The sequence below is a fragment of the Diabrotica undecimpunctata genome, chromosome 3 (assembly GCF_040954645.1).
Source record: "Diabrotica undecimpunctata isolate CICGRU chromosome 3, icDiaUnde3, whole genome shotgun sequence".
In the NCBI taxonomy this organism is placed as follows: Eukaryota; Metazoa; Arthropoda; class Insecta; order Coleoptera; family Chrysomelidae; genus Diabrotica; species Diabrotica undecimpunctata.
In genome coordinates this window covers 159,246,582-159,267,786 of record NC_092805.1, presented here as the reverse complement: position 1 = coordinate 159,267,786, position 21,205 = coordinate 159,246,582, and the positions used below count along the sequence as shown (strand labels likewise).

The following is a 21,205-nucleotide window of genomic DNA, read 5'->3' as shown; positions in this document are numbered from 1 at the left end:
TTTTCGAAACATTTGGGGTGTAGATGCATCTTTTACATAAAAAAATAGTATTACTTTTGCACATCCGGCATTTTTTTCTTGCACTAGTATCGTCTCTTTTTATAATGTGAGCAATATTGTCGAATCTAGTTTCATCTGGTAAAGCAAATATAGGTTAATGTCCATGTACTAGGTTTGACACTGATGTAGCCGTTCCTTCACTATTCTCTTTTTTTCATGTTTGATTAAACGAAATCTATGTCAGCTCACTCTTTCTCTTATAATGCGCACATCTTTATCCTCATCCTTCGACCAATACATATCAAATTGAAGCAGGGAATCTATGTCATTCATTTCAAAATCGTGACGGTTATTTTAATCACTTGTTTATCAAAAAGGAGTAAAAAATTTAACAGGTGACTTGCCTCCTTGGTTGGCTTTTATATTGCCTATATATTAATCAGAGTGACATTGAATTACTGCTGAGTACGAAGGACGTTTTAATCTGTGGTTGGGAGGAATATTATAATCAGAATTCCCACAAAATAATATTATCATCAATGTCTTCTACATCGGAAACTTCATCTGATTCTGGTGGCACATAAACCACATCAAGTTAGTCAGCATTTTCACAATCTGAGTCTTCTTCTACCAAAGCCGTTAAGTCTTTAGTGGTTAGTGCCTCTTCATTTCATATTTCGAGAATTTACTAAAATAAACAAAAAAAATGCACTACTAAATACACGCATTCACATGATAATAGTTTAGCTTACCTTATTTTAATTAATATGAAATACAAAATACATTTTAAATCACAAGGAAACACACAAAGAAACTTTCAAATCAAGTTAAAAAAAAAACAAATATAACGTTTACAGCACACAGCAATTCTAATAGAGAATGAAGTGTATTGACGACATTGTATGTTAAAATTTCAGATTGTTTAGTCTAATGAAAAAATAAGTATTTTACAAAGTTTTCTATTTTTTGAAGTACTGTATTAGACACTTTATAATAACAATAAAATTTTACTTTATTTTGGTAGACAACTATAAGATTTGTCAAAACACACGTGATAATTTAATAATTATATCGATCTTAGATTTAATTTTTACGTAATTACTTATGTGTTTAAATAAATAATTAAAATATTATTTTGGTATGCCTCTGCAAAGTTGGTAAGTGGAATATGGTTTTTGGCGATGTTACCAATTAATCACCTTATTCTAAAAATTGTTTTAGTATGTAAATTTTGATGACCATTGGCAATTAAGCTAATAATGTGGCTAAAAACTGCTTTGTTATTGCGTGCAATATTAAAAAAATTAAAAGATGTACTATGATGTCACACAAAGTTGTTTCGCAGATCCCCATTTCGAGACACACAACCGAACAACGCTTAACTACAATTATATATGTTAACAATGGTTTTGCATTCAGCTTTGCCATTGACGAACCGACAGATATCAAAGATCTTCCGCAATTGGCAGTTTTTATATGTGTTATTTCACTTGGTTTCGTTGGTAAAGAATAATTATTAGATTTAGTGGCATTTCAAGAGTCAGCCTATGGTATCAATATCAAAGAACTTCAAAATGAAATTAATTTCTTTTACATTGTTAGATGGATATCTAACTATGACGTATTAAATCGATAACTATAATTATTAGCTTTTTTGTATACATTTTTATACGTATTTAATGTATATTATTCTGAAGCTATTTTCTTGTGGCATTTTAAAGTAATTACTATTTAAATGGGGATAAGCCACAATTAAAGGTTAAAGGAAGTTTATTGACGTTTCAATTTCCACTTCGGCGTTCCTCGGACGACTTTACTTGTAAAGCTACAGTTTGTTATAGTGTATTTTTATGTATGAGAGAGTAATAAAACAATAAATTATGTATGCAAATCCCTAAACTGTTGATACGGGTGACTCAATGAAAAACAGATATTTGTCAACAAGTTTACAGAAGTATATAGGAAAACAATTTTAAATTGAGTATGACCACCAGGTATAAAGGTTGGAGCAGAATAGAATACAATAGTTGTGAGGCCTACTAATCCCTAAATAAGGTTGCCAGTGTCGGAGTGATGGAGATTAACAGGTACTAATGAATTTGCAAGAAATGTAAGATGTTTATTTTATTGGTTATATATAACCAATAAAAGTTTAATAAGTACCTACCTATTTGCAAAATAAAGTTTAATTCTTTAGATAAAATAAAACGTTTTATTTTATCTGAAATGAGTGCATTCCACGAAGTAAGGGTTTCAACAATCAAACATTTAATTCTTTAATTCCAGGAATCTACGACAGTAATTGACTAGATAATTACCTTCTAAACTTATTCCACAGAAAATGTGATAATGGGTTTTTCTATTTTGTAGGAAGGTCCAAGTGCCGTATTCAAAATTCTTAACAGTTCACTAAAAGTAGGTACTTCAGTTGCAAGGTGCAGTTTATTGTGTATACTAGTGTTATGGAAAATTTGGAAGTGCCGTGTAAACGCCGAAAATTTGGTCCTCTAACAGTTAATGAAAAAACATTAATATTTAATTGTTTTAAATCATTTACAGACAAACGTTTATGTGAAAGTGTTGATGAGACCGTTGAGTTAGTTAGCAGTACACTTGGTGTTGGGAAATCTACGATTTACAGAGTTATTAAAGAAGAGAAATGTGGTAGTTTTCAAATGCCACGTAATGCTCCAGGGAAACCAAAATTTCAAATAGAATATCATTTTAAAGAAGGACTTCGACGGAAAGTGCATGAATTCTTCTTTAGACAAGAATTTCCAACATTGGATAAAGTTCTTGTCTCAGTTCGAGATGATAAGGATTACCCAGAAATGAGTCGAAGTACGTTATGGAAACTTTTAAAAGAAATAGGCTTCCGCTGGAAAAAGAATCCCAGAAAGTCTATTTTATTAGAAAGAAGCGATATTGTCATATGGAGAAGACATTTTCTAAGAACCATAAAGGAAATGAGAAACCAAAAAAGAAAAATATTTTATCTTGATGAAACATGGATCAACGAGGGTCATACACCAAATAAATTTTGGCAGGATGAAACTGTTACAAGTCAAAGGCACGCTTTTGTAAATAACTTATCTACTGGTTTAAACCCACCATCAGGAAAGGGACGCAGGCTGATAATAGTACACATTGGCAGTTCAGACGGTTTTGTTGAAGGTGGTTTATTAACTTTTGAATCAACTCGTACTGGTGACTACCATGAAGACATGAACGCTGATGTCTTTCAAGAATGGTTCGAACAAATGATAGATCTTCTTTCTAAGAACTGTGTAATAGTAATGGATAATGCAAGTTATCACTCCAGACTTATACAAGGACTGCCCACAACCAAGTGGTTAAAAAATGACTTGCAGAATTGGCTGAGTTCAAAAAATATTACGTACCATCCCGGATCTATAAGAAAGGAACTTTATTCGTTGTGTGCCCTTCATAAAGAAAAATTAAAAAAATACGAAATTGATGAAATTGCCAAAAATCGTGGAATGACAGTACTTAGATCCCCACCATATCATTGTGAATTAAACCCGATTGAACTGGTATGGGCACAGATAAAGAGTGAAGTTTCAAGAAAAAATACCACTTTTAAAATTCATGATGTTAAATAGTTGTTTTTGGAGGCCGTAAATCACACTATTAAAGAAGGGGAAAAATGTGGAAGCTGGACAATATTACTGATAAAATGATCGAGCCAGTTATTATAAATCTTGGTTCTGAAAGTTCATCTTCTGAATCTGATTTGGATTTGTAACAAGTAGCTGTAAGTTTTATGTTAATATTTTTATTCATCTATTTAACATACCTTAGACGGTTTTAAAAACTCTTTTTCTCTTTTGTAATTTTTAAAAATTAAAAAAAATGTGAATTTTTTAAAACCCTTTTTAATATAGGCCAGTCAGTTCTAATATAGTGTGTGATAAAAGAGGTCACTTTTGTTTACATACACATAACACTTTATAACACTGAAATAATTAATTTATTTTTTACAATTATTCAAAGTAATTTTTCAATTAATCTTGAGCACGCCCATGGAGTGGTCGGAGCTACCAGTTAAAATTATGCTAATTACTCTCTCGTTCATAAAAATAAACTATAGAACAGTGCGCAGCGCACGACATACACGAACAGCAGAATCTGTTGTACTCGACTCACGGCAGTTTTGGATGAGTCGGTTTGTTAGATTAGTTCGTATTCATTTATTCTGTCGCGCTCAAAACAATTTTAAAAATTAGTTTCACTTTAACAATTAGTTCTCTTAAAGATGGTAAGTTTAAAAAAATGAATTCTTCCAAACTTAACGCAATAATTTTATTACTCGAGGAAGGCAGGAAGAAGAAGAGTTGATAATTTTCAAAAGTCAAATTTAAATAAAAGAAATAAAAATGTAAACGAAATTTTTAATGTTTTAATACAGAAGGAGCTTTTAAATTAACAGTCGAAAAAAGATTGTTTCACAACGAGGTAAACATTTCGAGAATATTTTGGACTTTCCAGGGATTTATTTGGAACTGTCTTACAATTTGTAATACTACACTAGTCTTTCATATTCCTCGGGAGAAAATTTATTAGACATCACTTAATTATTACAATAATAATAACTATATAAAAATATAATTATAATTTTGCTTTGGATGTGTACGCTGTCAGCTCAGCTGAACGTTTGCGTCCAAGTCAAATCGCAATTGATTCCAGCGCACACCGTCGACCTATACTGCTATCGCTCTGCAGTGCGCGCAACTAAGCAGAACCTAACAAACCGTTATCATAGAGAACCATTCCTTTGATTTTGACGAACGTGCGCGGCGTTCGACTCACTGTGAGTTATGCGTCGCTCACTGTTCTAACAAATCATAGCTTTAGATAGTTCATTCGATTGCATGAAAACAACTTTAACTTGAGAATATCCGTCAGAAAAAATCATAGCGTGTAATTCGTCTTTAAAAAGACATACAGATGCCAGGATGACAGTAAAAATTTCCCGTTAGTGATTCCATAGTAAAAATCATAGCATGAATTACATGCTATGATTTTTTCTGACGGATATCCTCAAGTAAAAGTTGATGTCATGTAATCGAATGAATCATCTACTTTACAATGTATAATGTATGTCTGAATTGCCGATATAAATGAGTCAGATAAAATTAAATTATTAGAAGAATTTTTCATCAAGTAACAAAAAAACATAATTTGTTTAATTTATTAATGTTTTTATTTTGAGAACGATTTCCGAAGTGGAAATTAAAACATCAATAAACTTACTTTAACCTTTAATTGTGGCTTATTCCAATTTAAATAGTAATTACGTATTTAATGGCTCGGGCAATCAATGAGCTTCCTTGGCCACGCCTCTATGGTCATCTATATACAAGTATTATTTTTAAATTATTTCCCAAGTTGTACATTTTTACTGTTTCACACTTTTTCTTTAGTGTATACTCTTACCTTGTTTTCTTTTGTAGAATCAGGTGCAACTGAGAAAGTATCAGCAAATACAGGTAAATATATTATTACAACTTTATTTAAAAAAAGAGTCAATGTCACATTCATGTATACTATTCATGTCGACCAGTGTAGGGCTACAAAAAATGTAAAACTGCTCCAAAGAATTGTTTTGAACTGCAGTCATACCCTGCCTTTATTTTAACCGAATCATCATATTTTTGAATCATTTCTTCTGCAATCTATTTTATATTACGGACTCCAAGAGGCTGTATTATTCTCCACGCATTATATATCAGAGATATTGCAGTTGTATTTTTTTTATTTCTTTCTCATCTTCTTTTCCCTTTTGCATTCTTCTTAAAACTTCAACTTGCATAACATAATCCATCCATGAGATCTTCACAATCCTTCTATTTGTCCACATATTAAAGTTTTCTTATCACATTTCCACTCAACGTTTTTTAAAATTAAGATTCTTCTTCTTACAATCATTTACATTAAGTACCAGAATTTGTCTTCTCAACTGTTATCTGTGGTCTATTGTGGTATATGGAGTCAAAACTTGGTCACTTAAAGCGAATACGTTGAATAGGATCGAAGCCTTTGAGTTTTGGACCCTTCGTTGGTTGCTATGTATTCCGTGGACTGCTCATCTTACAAATAATGCAGTTTTGAGAAGTGGCGTAGCAAGACGAATACGGTAAAACATCGTAAAATATCTGGCCTGGGACATGTGTTGAGGGGACCCCGATAGTCCACATATCAAAAATAATATTCCAAGGATAAGTTTAGGGAAAACGAGGTTCTGGTAAAAAACAACATTCTTGGTTAAGAACTATAAGGGATTGGTGTGAAATACCAAACGTCGCTACTATATTTAGACAGACCGAGACACGATGTTTTGGTTATTTTACGACCATAGAAAAGAAAAGAATTGGATATTTGATCGCCGAAGTGCAGCTTTGCACTTGCCACTTAAAGATCTTCTAAACCCGTCGGAATGATCACAGTCCCATCTTTCACAATGCATATCACAAGTTGTTAATTAATTTTCGGTTCCTTCGGTTCCTTTTTATTCTTGTGTGATCTATGCGATCTATAAATATGTGAGGGATATATATTGTTTTAATCAATTGCGTTAAATACTTGTTTTCCGTCGACCATCCATTTATGATCAATTTTAACACCCTCAAAATCATTGATTAATGACCCCTATTAATGAATGATTTTCTATTAATGAACGATTTTATTATAGGCAACACAACATACATTGCTTGCATAAATTAATTTAACCACATTTAACGCTCTGTGATTGGCAGTTACCTGTGGTGTAGACAACCAAACATACCTATTTATATTCCCACTGACAAATTATTTAAAATGAAGTAGCCGCTGTAAGTACTGTCTGTCATTGTATGTCATTATTTATCGTTAAGTAAATAAAAATTTAAACTAAGATATTTTTATTTCTGAAAAGTATGGTCGACGGAAAAGTTTTGCAACGAACTCGTGAATTAAAATGGCGATTAACAATCTCGAACATTAACGCACTCGCTTCGCTCGCGCGTTAATATATCTCAATTGTTAATCGCCCTTATTAATACACTTGTTGGTTAAATAACTATTAATGTCAAATATGTTTTTAATCTTTAAAATAATATTTTGCATATTTATTTTACAGAAACCACCGAGGAGCACGATGGGTCATCACCAGCAATAGGTAAATATACAATTATTCTTTCTTAACGGGCTGGTCCAAAAGTTAACGAAAATGAAAAACATAGTTAAATGTACCTTTTGCGGTGATTCTTCCCTAAGGTAATTTTCCGAAAATTTAATAAAATCCTATCTAAGACTCCAAAAATTGCTTTATTTGATCAAAAATAATTTCTACGTTGATATTTTCGAGGTTTGGGAACAGATGGAAGTATCTCAAAAGGTAGATCTATTTTTAAGGTATTCATCCCATCAATGAGGGATGAATAACGTTTTAATAAATTAGGTCAAATACTTTTTATATTTCTAAAATAAGACTTTGACTATATTCAATTCTTAATATGACTATGTGTATTTATTTTACAGAAACCACCGAGCATGATGATTCAACACCATTAACAGGCAAATATACAATTCTTTTATAAGGGGCTGGTTAAAAAGTTGACGAAAATGAAAAAAATTTGTCTGCTAAAAAAACGACTTTATTTTTCCTTAGATTTTTATTAAGTTAAATGCAGTTTTTGCAACGTTTCTTCAATTTATTTATCCTATCCCTGAGGTAATTTCCGAAAATTCAATAAAATCCCATCTAAGATTGCAAAAATACATTCTACGTGGATATTTTTCGAGGTTTGGAAACATATGGAAGTATCAGAATTTAGATCTATCGATAAGATATTCATCCCATCAATGAGGGATGAATAATGTTTTAATCAATTGAATCCACTTTTTTAATTGTTTTAAAATAAGATATTCACTATATGTAATTCTTAATATGACCATACGTATTTATTTTACAGAAATCACCGAGCATGATGGTTCATCACCATTAACAGGTAAATATACAATTCTTTTTTAACGAGCTGGTTAAAAAATTGTCGGAAATAAAAAACGATTTTATGTTAAAAAAATGACTTTATTGTTCCCTATATTTTTAATAAGTTAAACGGCCCTTTTTCCCTTAGGCAATGTTCCGAAAATTCAGTAAAATTTCATCTAAGACTGCAAAAATTGCTTTATTTGATCAAAAATTATATTGATGTGGATATTTGTCGAGGTTTGGAAACACATGGAAGTATCAGCAGATAGATCTGTCTAGAAGATTGAGTAATTTTGTTTTTATTACATCGCTAGTATGAGCAGATTATTGGGAATGGTGATATAGTTTTTCTTTTGCAATCCATATCTTTTCTGCTAAAAATATTTATTAATAAGCTGGGTTTAAATCTGAAATAATTGATATAACAACTTTCTCAGATGATTTCGACCTCTTCACTTAGTTCGGAGCTGAACATTCGGGTTCAGTTCATTCTGTCGCAATTTAAGACTATAGTGGTAAATCACATGCATATTACAAATCGAAGTACAGTAAAAATCGTAGTACAGTAAAAGATGAGAACATACGATTCGTTGTTGCTCATTTATCAATTCCTATGGAAAGTCGTTAAAATTAAAAAAAAAAAACCGAAATATAAATAGATAGATTTTTTATTTGATAGTCTTTAATAGAGAATAATAATTTATTTTCCAGAAACTACCGAGACTAAAACACCATCACCAAGCACAGGTAAGTTTAAGTTTACTCTATTCATACGATATTGTTAAATCAATGTTTTTATTGACAATTGATTCAAGGTAAAAATTGCTCTTCTTCTTCTTCATCTTTTTCTTCCTTCTTGTATGTAGGCTTTGAAGCCTATTTCTTCTTCAATATTAGCACCCTAAATTGTTTAAATTATCGCACCATCTTTTTCTTGGTCTGCCAATACTTCTTCATCCATTTGGTAACTTATCTCGTGCTATTCGTACTATCCTATCCTCTGCCATTCTACTAATCCTGTTCCACTCCTGTTTCCGTTTTGTCACCCATCCATTTATGTCTTCTATATTGCAAGCTCTTCTTATGTATTCGCTTCTCTCCCTACCCCACAGACTTTTCTCTGATAATCGTCGAAGTATTTTCATCTCTGTTGTTTCTAGTAGTCCTCTCGTTTTATAAAATTGTTCAGTATCCACAATTTGCAGACTATAATAATTTTATTATTCGTACTATTAACGTCGATATCATTTGTATATTAAATGTAATATTCAAACAATTTTAACCTGACTAATGTACTTATTCATTAAAATATGACGAAATCATATTTTAATAAATGACATCTTGGAGAAGGTGGTAAATCTAAAATGGCGATGGGCTGGCCATATAGTACGATGATAACGGGTGAATGAAGGAGAATCTTAAAATGGAGACGTAGGGACTTAATAAGAAGACAAAGAGATGGTAAAAGACAAGACTAGGCACATCTAGATCTTTAATAGTTGCTATTGAAGTGCAATTTCAAATTAAATATTAAAATGATTTAGTCTTTTTCTTCCTTTTGTTGTTTAGTCAAACAGCTATTTTAACGCTGTGGGTTTTAGCCTCTATTGGAAAAAGTATATTTTTCTTGATCGTTCTATTGCCCCTCCTCCAGTTGATAACTCTTTCCTTTGCTATTCTCACGGACTTCACAGACATATTTTTATTTCCTTTTATTATCAATTTGAATATTTAATAAAACTAGCACCTCTCTTATTGTCAGTTTATTTTAATGTAATATTTAGAATTACAGAAAATACACTTACATAATATTTTAAACTTCATCTTACAATAACTGTCATCTGTCAGCTTCTTCTTCCTTTTCTAATAAAGGAAAAAAGACAGGAAGCAACATGGAGGTTTTTAATGATTCACAACATATCTCACGGTCAGAATCAAATAGATTTCCTTTCTGTCCCCATATTATTCCACCTATGAGTTCTTTAACTTTCCTATGTACATTATGACTATCATAATTTAACTGTACAGTCTCGCATCTTTCCATTCCTTTTTTATTTTTGATTGCTCTGATTTTTCTTTTTATTGATATATTTATCGCTATATCGATGGGATCGTCTGGGTCATATTTGGCTTTTCTTCTTTAGTCCATCAGCTTCAGTATCTTATCTGTCATCCATGATTTACTCTTGATTAATTTATTTGCAGTTTGTCTGATTTGCTGTAGTTTTTTCTTTAAGTGTCTGTCTTTAACCTGCTGAATTTTATTTAGAGCACGTTTCCGCTCTCTTTCTTCCCTTTCTTGGTCCAATCGTGTTTGTTCAGCCAATATGTATTGTCCAAACTCTATCCAAACTCTCTTGATGTTCCTTCGTATTGGCTTGAAGTAGGGGAATTTCTTCTAATCGCTTAGCACGCTCGAAGTAGTCTACCTTCTTTTCTTGCGATTTGAGTTTGGCTTGAAGTTCTCGACGTTCCTTTTGCAGCTCTTCCGCTTCTTTTACCGCTATCTGGTCTGCATCAAGTTTTTTTTATATCATCTTCTCCATTTTTTTCAGTATCTTTTGACCATGACCAGTTTGTCTGATTTCAAAAACAAAGAAACCTATCGTTTGATGGTCGCCATCCTTCGGTAGAAGACGGCACATAAAGAAGAATTTATTTGCCTCTAAGTGTTTTTTTCTTTACATTCTGAACTATTTCTGTAATCTGTTATGATCTTTTGTTTTTTGTTCGATTCGTCTCTAATCACAGTCACTTGCTCGTTTAACATGGCGTGAACCCCAGTTAGTTGTCCATATCTAAGGCTATTTACCAGCTCTGTAAGCAATTATTTACGAAGTTAGTTTTACTATGACATCCTCCTCCTTTATATTATCTTGAAACAGACAATGAGGACAAAAGAGCTGCTGAATCGAACCTTTCGTCACCTCTTTCACCATTAGATGAGTTAAGATGTAAATATATGGAATGAAATGTATATTTTTTAATGTTTATTTGTTTTATTAAACTTATGAACTATTGAGCGTCATTAGCGAATATATATTTTTGTCGAAAAAAAAGTTTTCAACTTTATATAATTTTTGTTGTTATTAGAAGCAGCAAAATCAACTCCTCCACAAATTTTGGCAGATCCATTTGCTGGTGGTGTACCCAATCTTTTTGGACTGAGGGGAAACCTTGACGGTACGTAATTTTGATACCTATATATATAAAAAATGTTTTTTCATGAAATAAAATAACGTCCCGTACGTCTAAAAAAAAAATAGGTGAGATCCATCACAACGATAACGCCGAATCACAATCTGTACTAACATACGAAACTGTTATCAAATTTCCAGAATCTTTTTTTTCAAGTAACAAATAAAGTGATTAGGAAAACTTTATTATAAAACACACGTTGGTGATTCTACTCAGTTGCCGTCAAAAAAGGACAAGGGGCAAAAAACCGACAAGAAACAAGTACTCATTTATCATTAAAAATTTCGTGAAAGTGAAGATGTTCAAGTTTGTGAACGGCCTTTTTGTCATATTATAGGAGTTGGTAACTTATACATATACTCGAATATACATAGATATATTATAAATATACTCCACACCTATGCCTTTTATGGTAAAGTCCTTCAGAAAAAAAGGGGTGATGATTTAAGACATTTAAAGGAAAACAAGAATGTTAGAAGGTATAAAATCTCTTTAAAATATTTCTAAAATTTAAAATTTAAACTCTTCAAAATGTTTAAAAATGCATTATTGTCGCTGCAATATTCGTCGACATTTTCTTTTCTCGGATTTAAGTATAGAAAGATTAGCACGTGCTTACAATGCTTAAGTTGAGAAAAACTTATGAGTAAAAAAGTCTTACTCCGGTTAAATTTTTGTGCATAAGTTTAATTTGTGCTTTGGCTCACCTCGAGTTGATTTATGCTCAACTTGCCTTGAAGTAGCAGAAAAAACAAAACTGATCTCCAGCAACTAAAACAATTACAAGCTTCTCAAGCTATTCAAAAGAAAAGAGCTAAAGCCTATCTCTCATTACTAAAAGCAAAAGAAAAGGGAGTTCTTAAGCTATCGTTCGATTGTCAGAAACATTTGCTAAATCTCGAAACCATGAAGCTTATTATTGGTGTTAACTTTACCTTTTTAAATTTTCTGTTGTTATTGGTAGTTCTTAATGCAAACTGTCTAGCTACGTATGAACAGAAGGAATCCTAACCTAAAAGGATCAAACGAGATAGCATCATGTGAGTTTCATTGTCTACAACATTAAGATATATCATAGTTTAAGGTTATAATATTTGTTGATGGTTGCGACGCCAAGATAAAACTAGAACTATAATTGCTTTGTTAAAGTTGATTACTACGCAACCCAAAATAATTGAAAAAGTGTAAATAATATTTCCCTTACAAGGCCCTACTTTCATACCACCAGACCGCTTATTTGAACTTTGTGAAAGAGTTAGGAAACAAGAAGTTAGCGAAAATCCTGATACAAAGGCAAAAACATGTTAGAACCGTGAATTCTTCAGGGTTTATCAAAAAGAATCTTTCAGTAAACATTAAAAAAATTTCCGATGTAAAAAAGCTTCGGAATTACATTTTGATTCCCAGAGGTAATCACACCCATCCCTAAACTTTATATTTCCTTCTTCGCTTCCTTAAAGGACAAAATAAAACAATTGATCCTAGAGAAAGATTTGTCTAATAAATCTGAAGAAACACCAGAACTGTGTGTATAAAATGAGTTATATTTTTCAAGGTTTGAAATGATAATAAATTTTATTTTAAATTAAATAAACATAAATAACGTTCTTTACTTTTAAAATACTATTTTTTAGATTTTTAGTTTTTAAATCTTTTACCTCAGACTTAAAATGAAACTAAAAAAATCCACACTAGTAATAAACAAAACGCTAAAAATCCAACTTTTAAAAGCAAAACAGGTAAAATCCGTTTTTAAAGTACCTAAATAAAAATTATAGCTTTTTACACAATAATTTATTTTATGTAACATGAATTTTGTTGATATTTGAATCAAATATAATTTCTTTTTAGTTAATTTTGGTTTGGAGGGCAGAAATGGTAAGTGTGTTCGAATTATTAATAAAATTGAAAATATCCTTCATGATAACGTCCATTAATAAATATAAAAGGTTGATAAAACGAGCCTACTGGTCTTCTAACTCCTACTGGACCAGAATAAAGGAAGACATTGAAGCAGCAGCGAAAGAGGAAATAGGAACAGAAATTTGTGCCCGTAGAAATCATTAGTTTGACGATGAATGTCAAAGAGAAGAGAAGAAAATATAATACACAAAAGAAAAAAACCAAACCACTACAGACAGAGAGAAAGAATTCAGAGCATTCTATAAGGAAGCTAACATCAACAGGAAAGAATTCAAGGCAACCACAAGACAATACAGAAGTCTAAGTGGCGACCTATTAACAACAAGGAAAGATGTATTGAATAGATGGATGGAATGCTTTAACCAGGCACTTAATATAGAGGTAGAAGAAGAAAACCTGGAAGACGAAAGAGATAAGGTAAGGGAAGCAGACGAGAGGGAGAAGGAACCACCAACGATTCTTGAAGTTAAAGATGCAGTTAAAACCGGAATAGATAATCTCCCAGTTAAACTATGTATATAAAGAAGGTGGCCATAATACCATAATAGCATTACAGCAGCTTATAAAAGAAATATGGACACAGAAATCCCTCCCCAATGATTGGAATATTGAAATATTTTGCACCATACACAAAAAATGAGATATCTTTGAATGCTCTAACCACAGGGAATACGCTTCTAAATGCAGCATATAAAATATTTGCCACAGTACTATGTCATCGTATGGCACCATATGCAGAACGGATAGTAGGAAAATACCAGGCTGGTTCCAGAGGTGGTAAATCGACAATTCATCAGATTGCAACCCTGAAACAAATTTTGGAAAAAACATTGGAATAATGCCTTGACACTCATCACATATTTATAGACTACAAATCAGCCTACGACTCTGTGAAGAGAAGAGAAACGTTCAAAGCAATGAAAGAGCTAGGAATACCAAATCAGTTAGTAAATTTAACAAAACTAACTCTTGAAAAATTAAATGTAGAGTACGAATTCAGGAGGAACTGTCTCAACATTTTAAAACAAATAACGGGCTGCGCCAGGGAGACCCCTTCTCCTATATACTGTTCCACTGGTTCAATATATAATAAATCGGTGCAAATCCTGGCCTATGCTGATGATATCAATATTGTTGGGAGAACGGAAAACGCTGTACGAGAGGCATATGTAGCATTAAAATAATCAGCTACAAAAATGGGTTTAATAATAAATACCAAAAAAACGAAGTATATGAAAATAAGCACGCAACCACAAATACTACGACCATTTGTTATAGAAAACGACGTCATCAAAGCAGTGAACGAATTTGTATACCTGATAGCGAATTAACACTGAAAATAATACTACCGCAGAATTTGCACGGCCAACAGATGCTATTTTGTATTTAATATCCTCCTTAAATCCACAATTATATCGATAAATACAAAAATAAAACTCTACAAACCAATAATACGCCCAATCAGTTCCTTCCGGAATCAGATCCTTCTTTACATGCCACATTTTCCTCAACGTTGCTTATTTCTCCCAACCACATGTACTCCGTTTTCGACCTGCTAACCTTAAGTCCTCTCTCTTCAGTAGTCCTTCTCCAACCCTCTCCTCCAACATTTCTTTGCTCTCCTCCACTCACACGACATCTCAAACAATCCTCAAAGAGCATTGGCTAAAAAGCCCCCTCCCTTATCTTCTCTGTCGGTAAGTACATCTATAACAAAATTACAAACCAACTGTCACTGGAAGTGTTAAGTATTTTCTAACTATTTGGAAATTATTAAATTTCCATTCATTTATAAATAAATATTAGTTTATTAATATTAATATTACCAACAGAGAGGAAACACTTAAAATAGTTGAAGACTTCTACAAATTGCTGTACACAAGCCAATACAAAGCAAATAGTAGAGAAGATCAAGTATCATCATCATATTTGGCTCTACAACCCCGTGTGGGGCTTGGCCTGTTCCAGAATAAGTCTCCATTTTCCCCTATCTTTCGCCTTGGCTTTCTAATTTCTGATTCCTAGATTCCTCAAGTCATCTTCGACTTGAGTTTTAAATCTAGATTTTGGCCTGCCTCTTTTCCTGGTTCCTACTTGCTCTTGATATAATAGAGAAGATCAAGTACCAGAAATATTCACAAGAAAAAAGGGCATTGTCAGCCAAGGATCAGAACTACTACCAGAAATCACAATAGACTAAATAAAACTAGCTCTAAGAAAAGCTAAGATTAACAAATCTCCAGGTAAAGATTGTGTAGTTATTGATGCAATAAAAATCGGAGGCACTTGCCTACATAAGAAAATATAAAACCTTTTTAACTTGTGCCTTTTGGACAGAAATATACCCGTCAAATAGCACAATGCAGAGGTAATTCTATTATACAAAAAACAAAAAGAAGATCCCCACCAATTTGAAAACTACAGACCTATAAGTCTTCTTAGTCGCCTATATAAACTCCTTACAAGAATCGTAACCAATCGTCTTGAGAAAAAACTTGATTTCTACTAGCCAATAAAGCAAGCGGGATTTCGTACCGGATTTGGAACAAATGATCACCTACAGAGCATTAAAACGGTAATAGAAAAGATTATCGATTACAATCGACCACTCGTTCTGGCTTTTGTAGAAATCCATAAAGCCTTTGACACGGTAGAATTTGACAAAATCCTGGAAGTAGTACAAACATGCCGCATTGACTATCGACATAACGCAACTATGTCGGTGAAACTACATAAAAACATGGATCATATCCCAATCGGCAGAGCAGTCCGACAAGGTGATACCTTATAGCCTAAACTGTTTACCGCAGTAATGTAAAATTAAACCGCTTGTAAAAAACTTAGCCGAGAAGAGAAAGACCTGAACATTGATGGTAGAGATTAACAAATTTGAAATTCGCAGACGACATAGTTTTGTTCTCGGACAACCTCAAGGAGATATGTACAATGCTACATAAACTTCAGGTAGTGTGTGCCAGTGTGAGTCTTAAAATAAACATCTCCAAAACAAAATTCATGACAAACCTAGTACCTAGCGGAAATATCAATATTGAAGACAACGAAGTAGAGCTGGTGGAAAAATACATACACCTTGGACACGAAATAAAGATCACAAGAGACAACCAAACATGCGAACTACGAAGAAGAATAAACCTAGTATGGAAAAGCCTATGGAAAACTCAAAGACATCTTTAAAAGCGATATACCAATTTCTTTAAAACGTAAAACATTTGACCAATGTGTGTTGCCTGTGATGATCTATTTTGACATTGACAGTTACAACTTCTAAAACGCTGCAAACAGCTCAGAGCAAAATGGAAAGGTCAATGCTGAGTATATCGCTTCGTGACCGAGTTAGAAATGAGGACTTAAGACGAAAAACAGGAGTTACCAATGCAATTTCCCGAATTGCCACACTGAAATGGATCTGGGCTTGACACGTCGCCCGAATCAGTGATGAAAGGTAGACGAAGAGGTTGCTTAAGTGGAGGGCGAGATTATTTCTCAAGAAAATGTCAAGAAATTGGACGAAAAGTGTTCAAGATAGAGCACAATGGATAAACATGAGGAAGGCCTATGTCCAGCAGTGGACGTAAAGGGCTGGATGATGATGATGATGATAATGATGAATTAATATTTACTTTTTTTACGACTATTTTATACTAATCTAATTAAAACATTTTTCAGCTCATCACCAAACTCGACTTAAACGCAATCCCAAAGGAACAGCCTAATTAAGGTCCTGATGGAAATATGCTGTAATTGATTAGTTTTAATTTATATTCATTAAAAAGTATATTGTACATATATTTGTTTTTAATAAAATTACAATAAAATAAACACATTTTAACCGTTAAAGAAATAGGAAAGTAGCTCCATTCCTGAATAAAATAATGAACTACACACATTTGTATGTTTAGTGATAATGAAATTTAAAGACATGAGCAGAAGAGACAAGAATATACGTGCTAGTCTTTTAGAAATAAAATTAAAAAAACCTATCACAAAATTTTTCAAGTCGAATAAAAAGTGTCTTATAAGTGTCAATGTTATAAATATTGGTATAGTCTAGGGGCCAGGGGGAGGTTGAGTATGCACTTGTATATCCTTTCGATATCTTGACTTTTTTATGTTTTATGGTGCATAGATTTGATTTTTTGGGAGTACCAGGCTGAAAACCCGTTAGATAATTTGTTATTAACAATTTAATTGTTTAAATGATTTTTTTCTCCTAAATTATTAGAGACATTTCACTAAACAGTTGCAAATTAATTTGTTTATAATCTTTGTTAATAAACTCCACAAGCCTTTGCCAAATTGGTGAATAGGGCAATCTTCGTCTTAATGACAACTCAGTCGAAGTGAGCTCAAAAACTAAGTTGGAGGAGTTGAATCTCACTATTCTAAACAAAGTGAAGAGACCACTTCTCCACTTACTCTACAGAACTCATCAAATGTCATCGAATTCAAACGTAGATATCCATGAAGTCTGTCTGTCTGATGCGTTACTAGGATTTCTTCGCATGGAAGAGTTAGATCTGGCACTTTCTGAAATTTGCTAAGACCTACTCCTTCCACCTAAAGAGTATCCAAGTGTTTGTTTTCGAAGCTTTGCGTCAATTGGAAATATCTGAAAAATTACAAAAATATAAGTTTTACACAATTATCATGGTTTTTTCATAGTTATTTTATAATATTGTGTAATTTGGAATATCGGAAAAAGAGTACAACATAATTCTGAATGTTTAATGTAAGTAATAACCGTTAAACTGAGTTCATTGCACCTAAACTTTTGAAGTTTAAATAATTATAACTAGTTTGAATAATATCTGCTTTTTTCTTTTGGCTTGGTACTAACATCATGACCTGGTTTCCATATATCTAACTGTTTAGAGCAGGCGCCTTTAAAGTCCGAATAGCTATGATGATGACGTAGCTATGATGACCTCCGTGGCAGAGATGGCACTTGAAGAAGAAGAATATCCTTTTAGCATATTTTATTTTGATTATTTTATCTTTTTGAGTTACTCTCTATATCGTGGTTTTTTATCTGTTCATTTTAGAGATCTCGTTTTTTGTTGACTTCATAATTTCCACGAACTATATGGAGACCAAGAGAGAACAGGCGAGGAGTAGGCAGACCACAGAAGAGGTGGACAGTGATCAAGCAAGTCGCGCGCAAGCAGTGGATGAGAATTGCCAAGAGTAGAAACCAATGAAAGCAAATGTTCAGCAGTGGACGAATACAGGCTGAAGAAGAAGAAGAAGAAGAAGATATGATGAGAAGGTTCTGAAACTGTTTTCTTGTGGGATGTTGCAAGTTAATTATTAAGTGTATATGGGATAGTAGATGTTGTGTTTAGCATGATGTTATGTTGATATGGAATAAGCAGATATATTTATAGAGTATTTCCAACAAAACTTTGTACACAAACAAGACAAACAACCTACAATATAGTGGAGATATGTATTTGCCATTTGGCCTCACGAACCAGAAGCACTGAATAAATTTCTGATAGAAGTCAACAATAAAGAAATATCAATCAAATTCACCATGGAAATAGAAAACAACAATTCATTCCCTTTTCTGGATGTGTTAATTACAAAAGAGGGCACAGGATATGCAACCAAAAATTACAGAAAACCAACCCACATAACAGATATTTAAAAAACCAGTCAAACCACAACGTAAACATCAAAAAAGGAATTATCAAATTATTATTATGATAGAACCCGAAACACCTGCTAAAATAAAAATACATTTATGGAAAAAAAACTACTAATAAAGGTTTTGACAAAAAATGACTACCCATTGTCATTTATAAACAAGGAATTTCACAAGATTAAAGAAAGGAAACAACAATGCAAGCAATATATAAACACCCACAAGAAAGGAAATGACAACAATACCATTTGTAAAGGGCTTATCAAAAAAACTGAAAAGAATAGAAAATAAATACAGGAAATAACATCATAACAACATTCAAGACAACCAACACATTAATATCTATCCTGTCCAAAACACACAACAACACGCAAGAAGGATCAAAGAACGGCATCTATAAAATACGCTGTGAATGAACAGTTCCTATGTGGGAGAAACCGCAAGACCCCTAAGAGTCAGGATAAACGAACATGAAACATACATCAAGAACAGATACTTCGACAAATCTCACATATGCACACATGCCTGGAATAACAAGCACAGTGTACAAGGCAAGACTCATCAATAATCGTAAAAGACAGATGAAAAAGAGAAAAGTCAAAAAAGTAGTTCTTAAGGGGAAAAAGACAGTTAAGATTTGATTTCACGTATAGTGCGTCTGTATATCCGCTTATACGTATTTCGGCTATTCATAGACGGTCTGAACGTGAAAATAAATCTTTCCTGTGTTGGGAAGCACTCTAACATGGCTTCGTATGGACACAAATAGCGACATCTGATAATAAATCCGTAAACTAATTTTTCGAAACCAAATTCAGATTTTTGCTTTAATTTATGCCTTCTAAGAATTGCAAGGCAAAACAGACGTTGATAAAGATGTTATTAGAGACATGGGGAATCTAAAATTGCATTCCACAACATATCTCCTCAACTAAGTAAAAATCCTTAGCGAATTGGTTTCTAGTACTCATAAAGAGTATACCGGAATAACTAGTTCTTAACTTACTTAATGAAAAAAAATGTCTAGCATCCCCAACTGCAAAATTTAGCAGGCGTTGATTACAAAAACTAAAAGAAGAAGTCAACAACAAGAACATACCAACAATAGCGAATTCAAGGAAGCCATAGACATATCATCTACAATTATACGCAATACATATGCAATACATAATACACAAACATATAATTTACGTATACACACATTAGGTTTGTGAATATATAAAATTTGGTACTTTTGCAATACTCAGGCTTGGCATCAGCTTTTAGGCTATTAAATTGCAGGTCATAAAGCCATTGTAACACTATTTAAAACTATAGTCAAATACAAAAGACTTAAATAAATATAAACAATTGCTACAAAAAAGAATATATGGCAAATTAAGATATATTTGTAAGTCGTAAGTGCCCATCAATATGAAAATAAGGGAGCTCAACCAGTGTGTCTAGCTAGTCCTTACACACGGAGATAAAAAAATTTTTTTCAAAAATTTTTGAAAAAATAACCAAGAGCAAAATGAAACGCTCAATACTTGGCCTAACACTGACAGACAGGGTTAGAAACGAAGAGATACGAAGAAGAAAGTCAAAGGGGCATGATGTCCTCGAACGCATTACAAGGTTTAAATAGAGATAGGCGGAACAAGTAGCACGATTGCGAGATAAGAGATGGACAAGGAAGATTCTGGAATGGACGCCAATGAGTGATAAACGCAGCCAAGGCACCTCCCACCCGTTGGTTAGATGACATCAAGAAAATCTCGACGAATTGGGTTGCAACAGCACAAGATAGAAATACATGGAAACATTTTAAGGAAACCTACGTCCGACTGTTAACGCAAACCGAGGCTGAACGATGGTGCAACAGTTACGAAACAATTCAGTCTAATACCAATCAACAACTTGTACAGAAGATATAGTTAGTCAAATTATTCCTTCACATGCAAGAATTTTTTTTTTAATTTTTATTAAATAAAGTCAGGAGTTACAATATTAATTCGAAGAAGAAAATTAGTATTTTTACATTAAAATTAACCAAGCAGAGAGGCAACTTATGGAAGACAACGAAATTAAAAAGCAAACAAGACAACGAAAAGAATAAAAAGAAATTAAGGCAATAGAATATATGCCAAAATCCACCGTTTTTGGCAAATTTATATGAGATTCTTCGGAAAGTGAAGATTTAAATAAATATTAAAGTTATTGTGAGTATTTCTCTTAGATTGCGAATAAGAAAATATATGAATTAGGGTATATATAAACTACTTTCGAAGATAAAAATAATCTTAAAGTTAATGCTGGTTTCTAGTTAACTTTTCCAATAAGAAATTCTTTGTGAGGAAAATTACAAATAAAAATAATGCACCAATCGTATTTTTTACTGAAAAAAAAACCACTTTGGAAGGGCTTTCAAATTTCTACAAACTCAA

General features: G+C 32.6%; 1 protein-coding gene across 3 annotated transcripts in view; it reads left to right on the top strand.

Annotated features, from left to right (window-relative positions):
- LOC140437670 (uncharacterized) overlaps positions 1-16,919 on the top strand; it is a 29,786-nt gene extending 12,867 nt beyond the window's left edge. Inside the window, exons 5-12 of one of the 3 annotated variants that reach the window (XM_072527315.1) lie at positions 5,475-5,510; positions 7,139-7,177; positions 7,540-7,575; positions 7,974-8,009; positions 8,705-8,740; positions 11,087-11,176; positions 13,043-13,069; positions 16,802-16,919. In XM_072527315.1, the coding sequence (XP_072383416.1) occupies positions 5,475-5,510; positions 7,139-7,177; positions 7,540-7,575; positions 7,974-8,009; positions 8,705-8,740; positions 11,087-11,176; positions 13,043-13,069; positions 16,802-16,848 (347 nt within the window). In that variant the 3' untranslated portion in view covers positions 16,849-16,919. The remainder of the gene's footprint in view (positions 1-5,474; positions 5,511-7,138; positions 7,178-7,539; positions 7,576-7,973; positions 8,010-8,704; positions 8,741-11,086; positions 11,177-13,042; positions 13,070-16,801) is intronic. The other 2 variants (XM_072527317.1, XM_072527316.1) reach the window with 2 other exon arrangements.
- Positions 16,920-21,205: the final 4,286 nt, after the last annotated feature.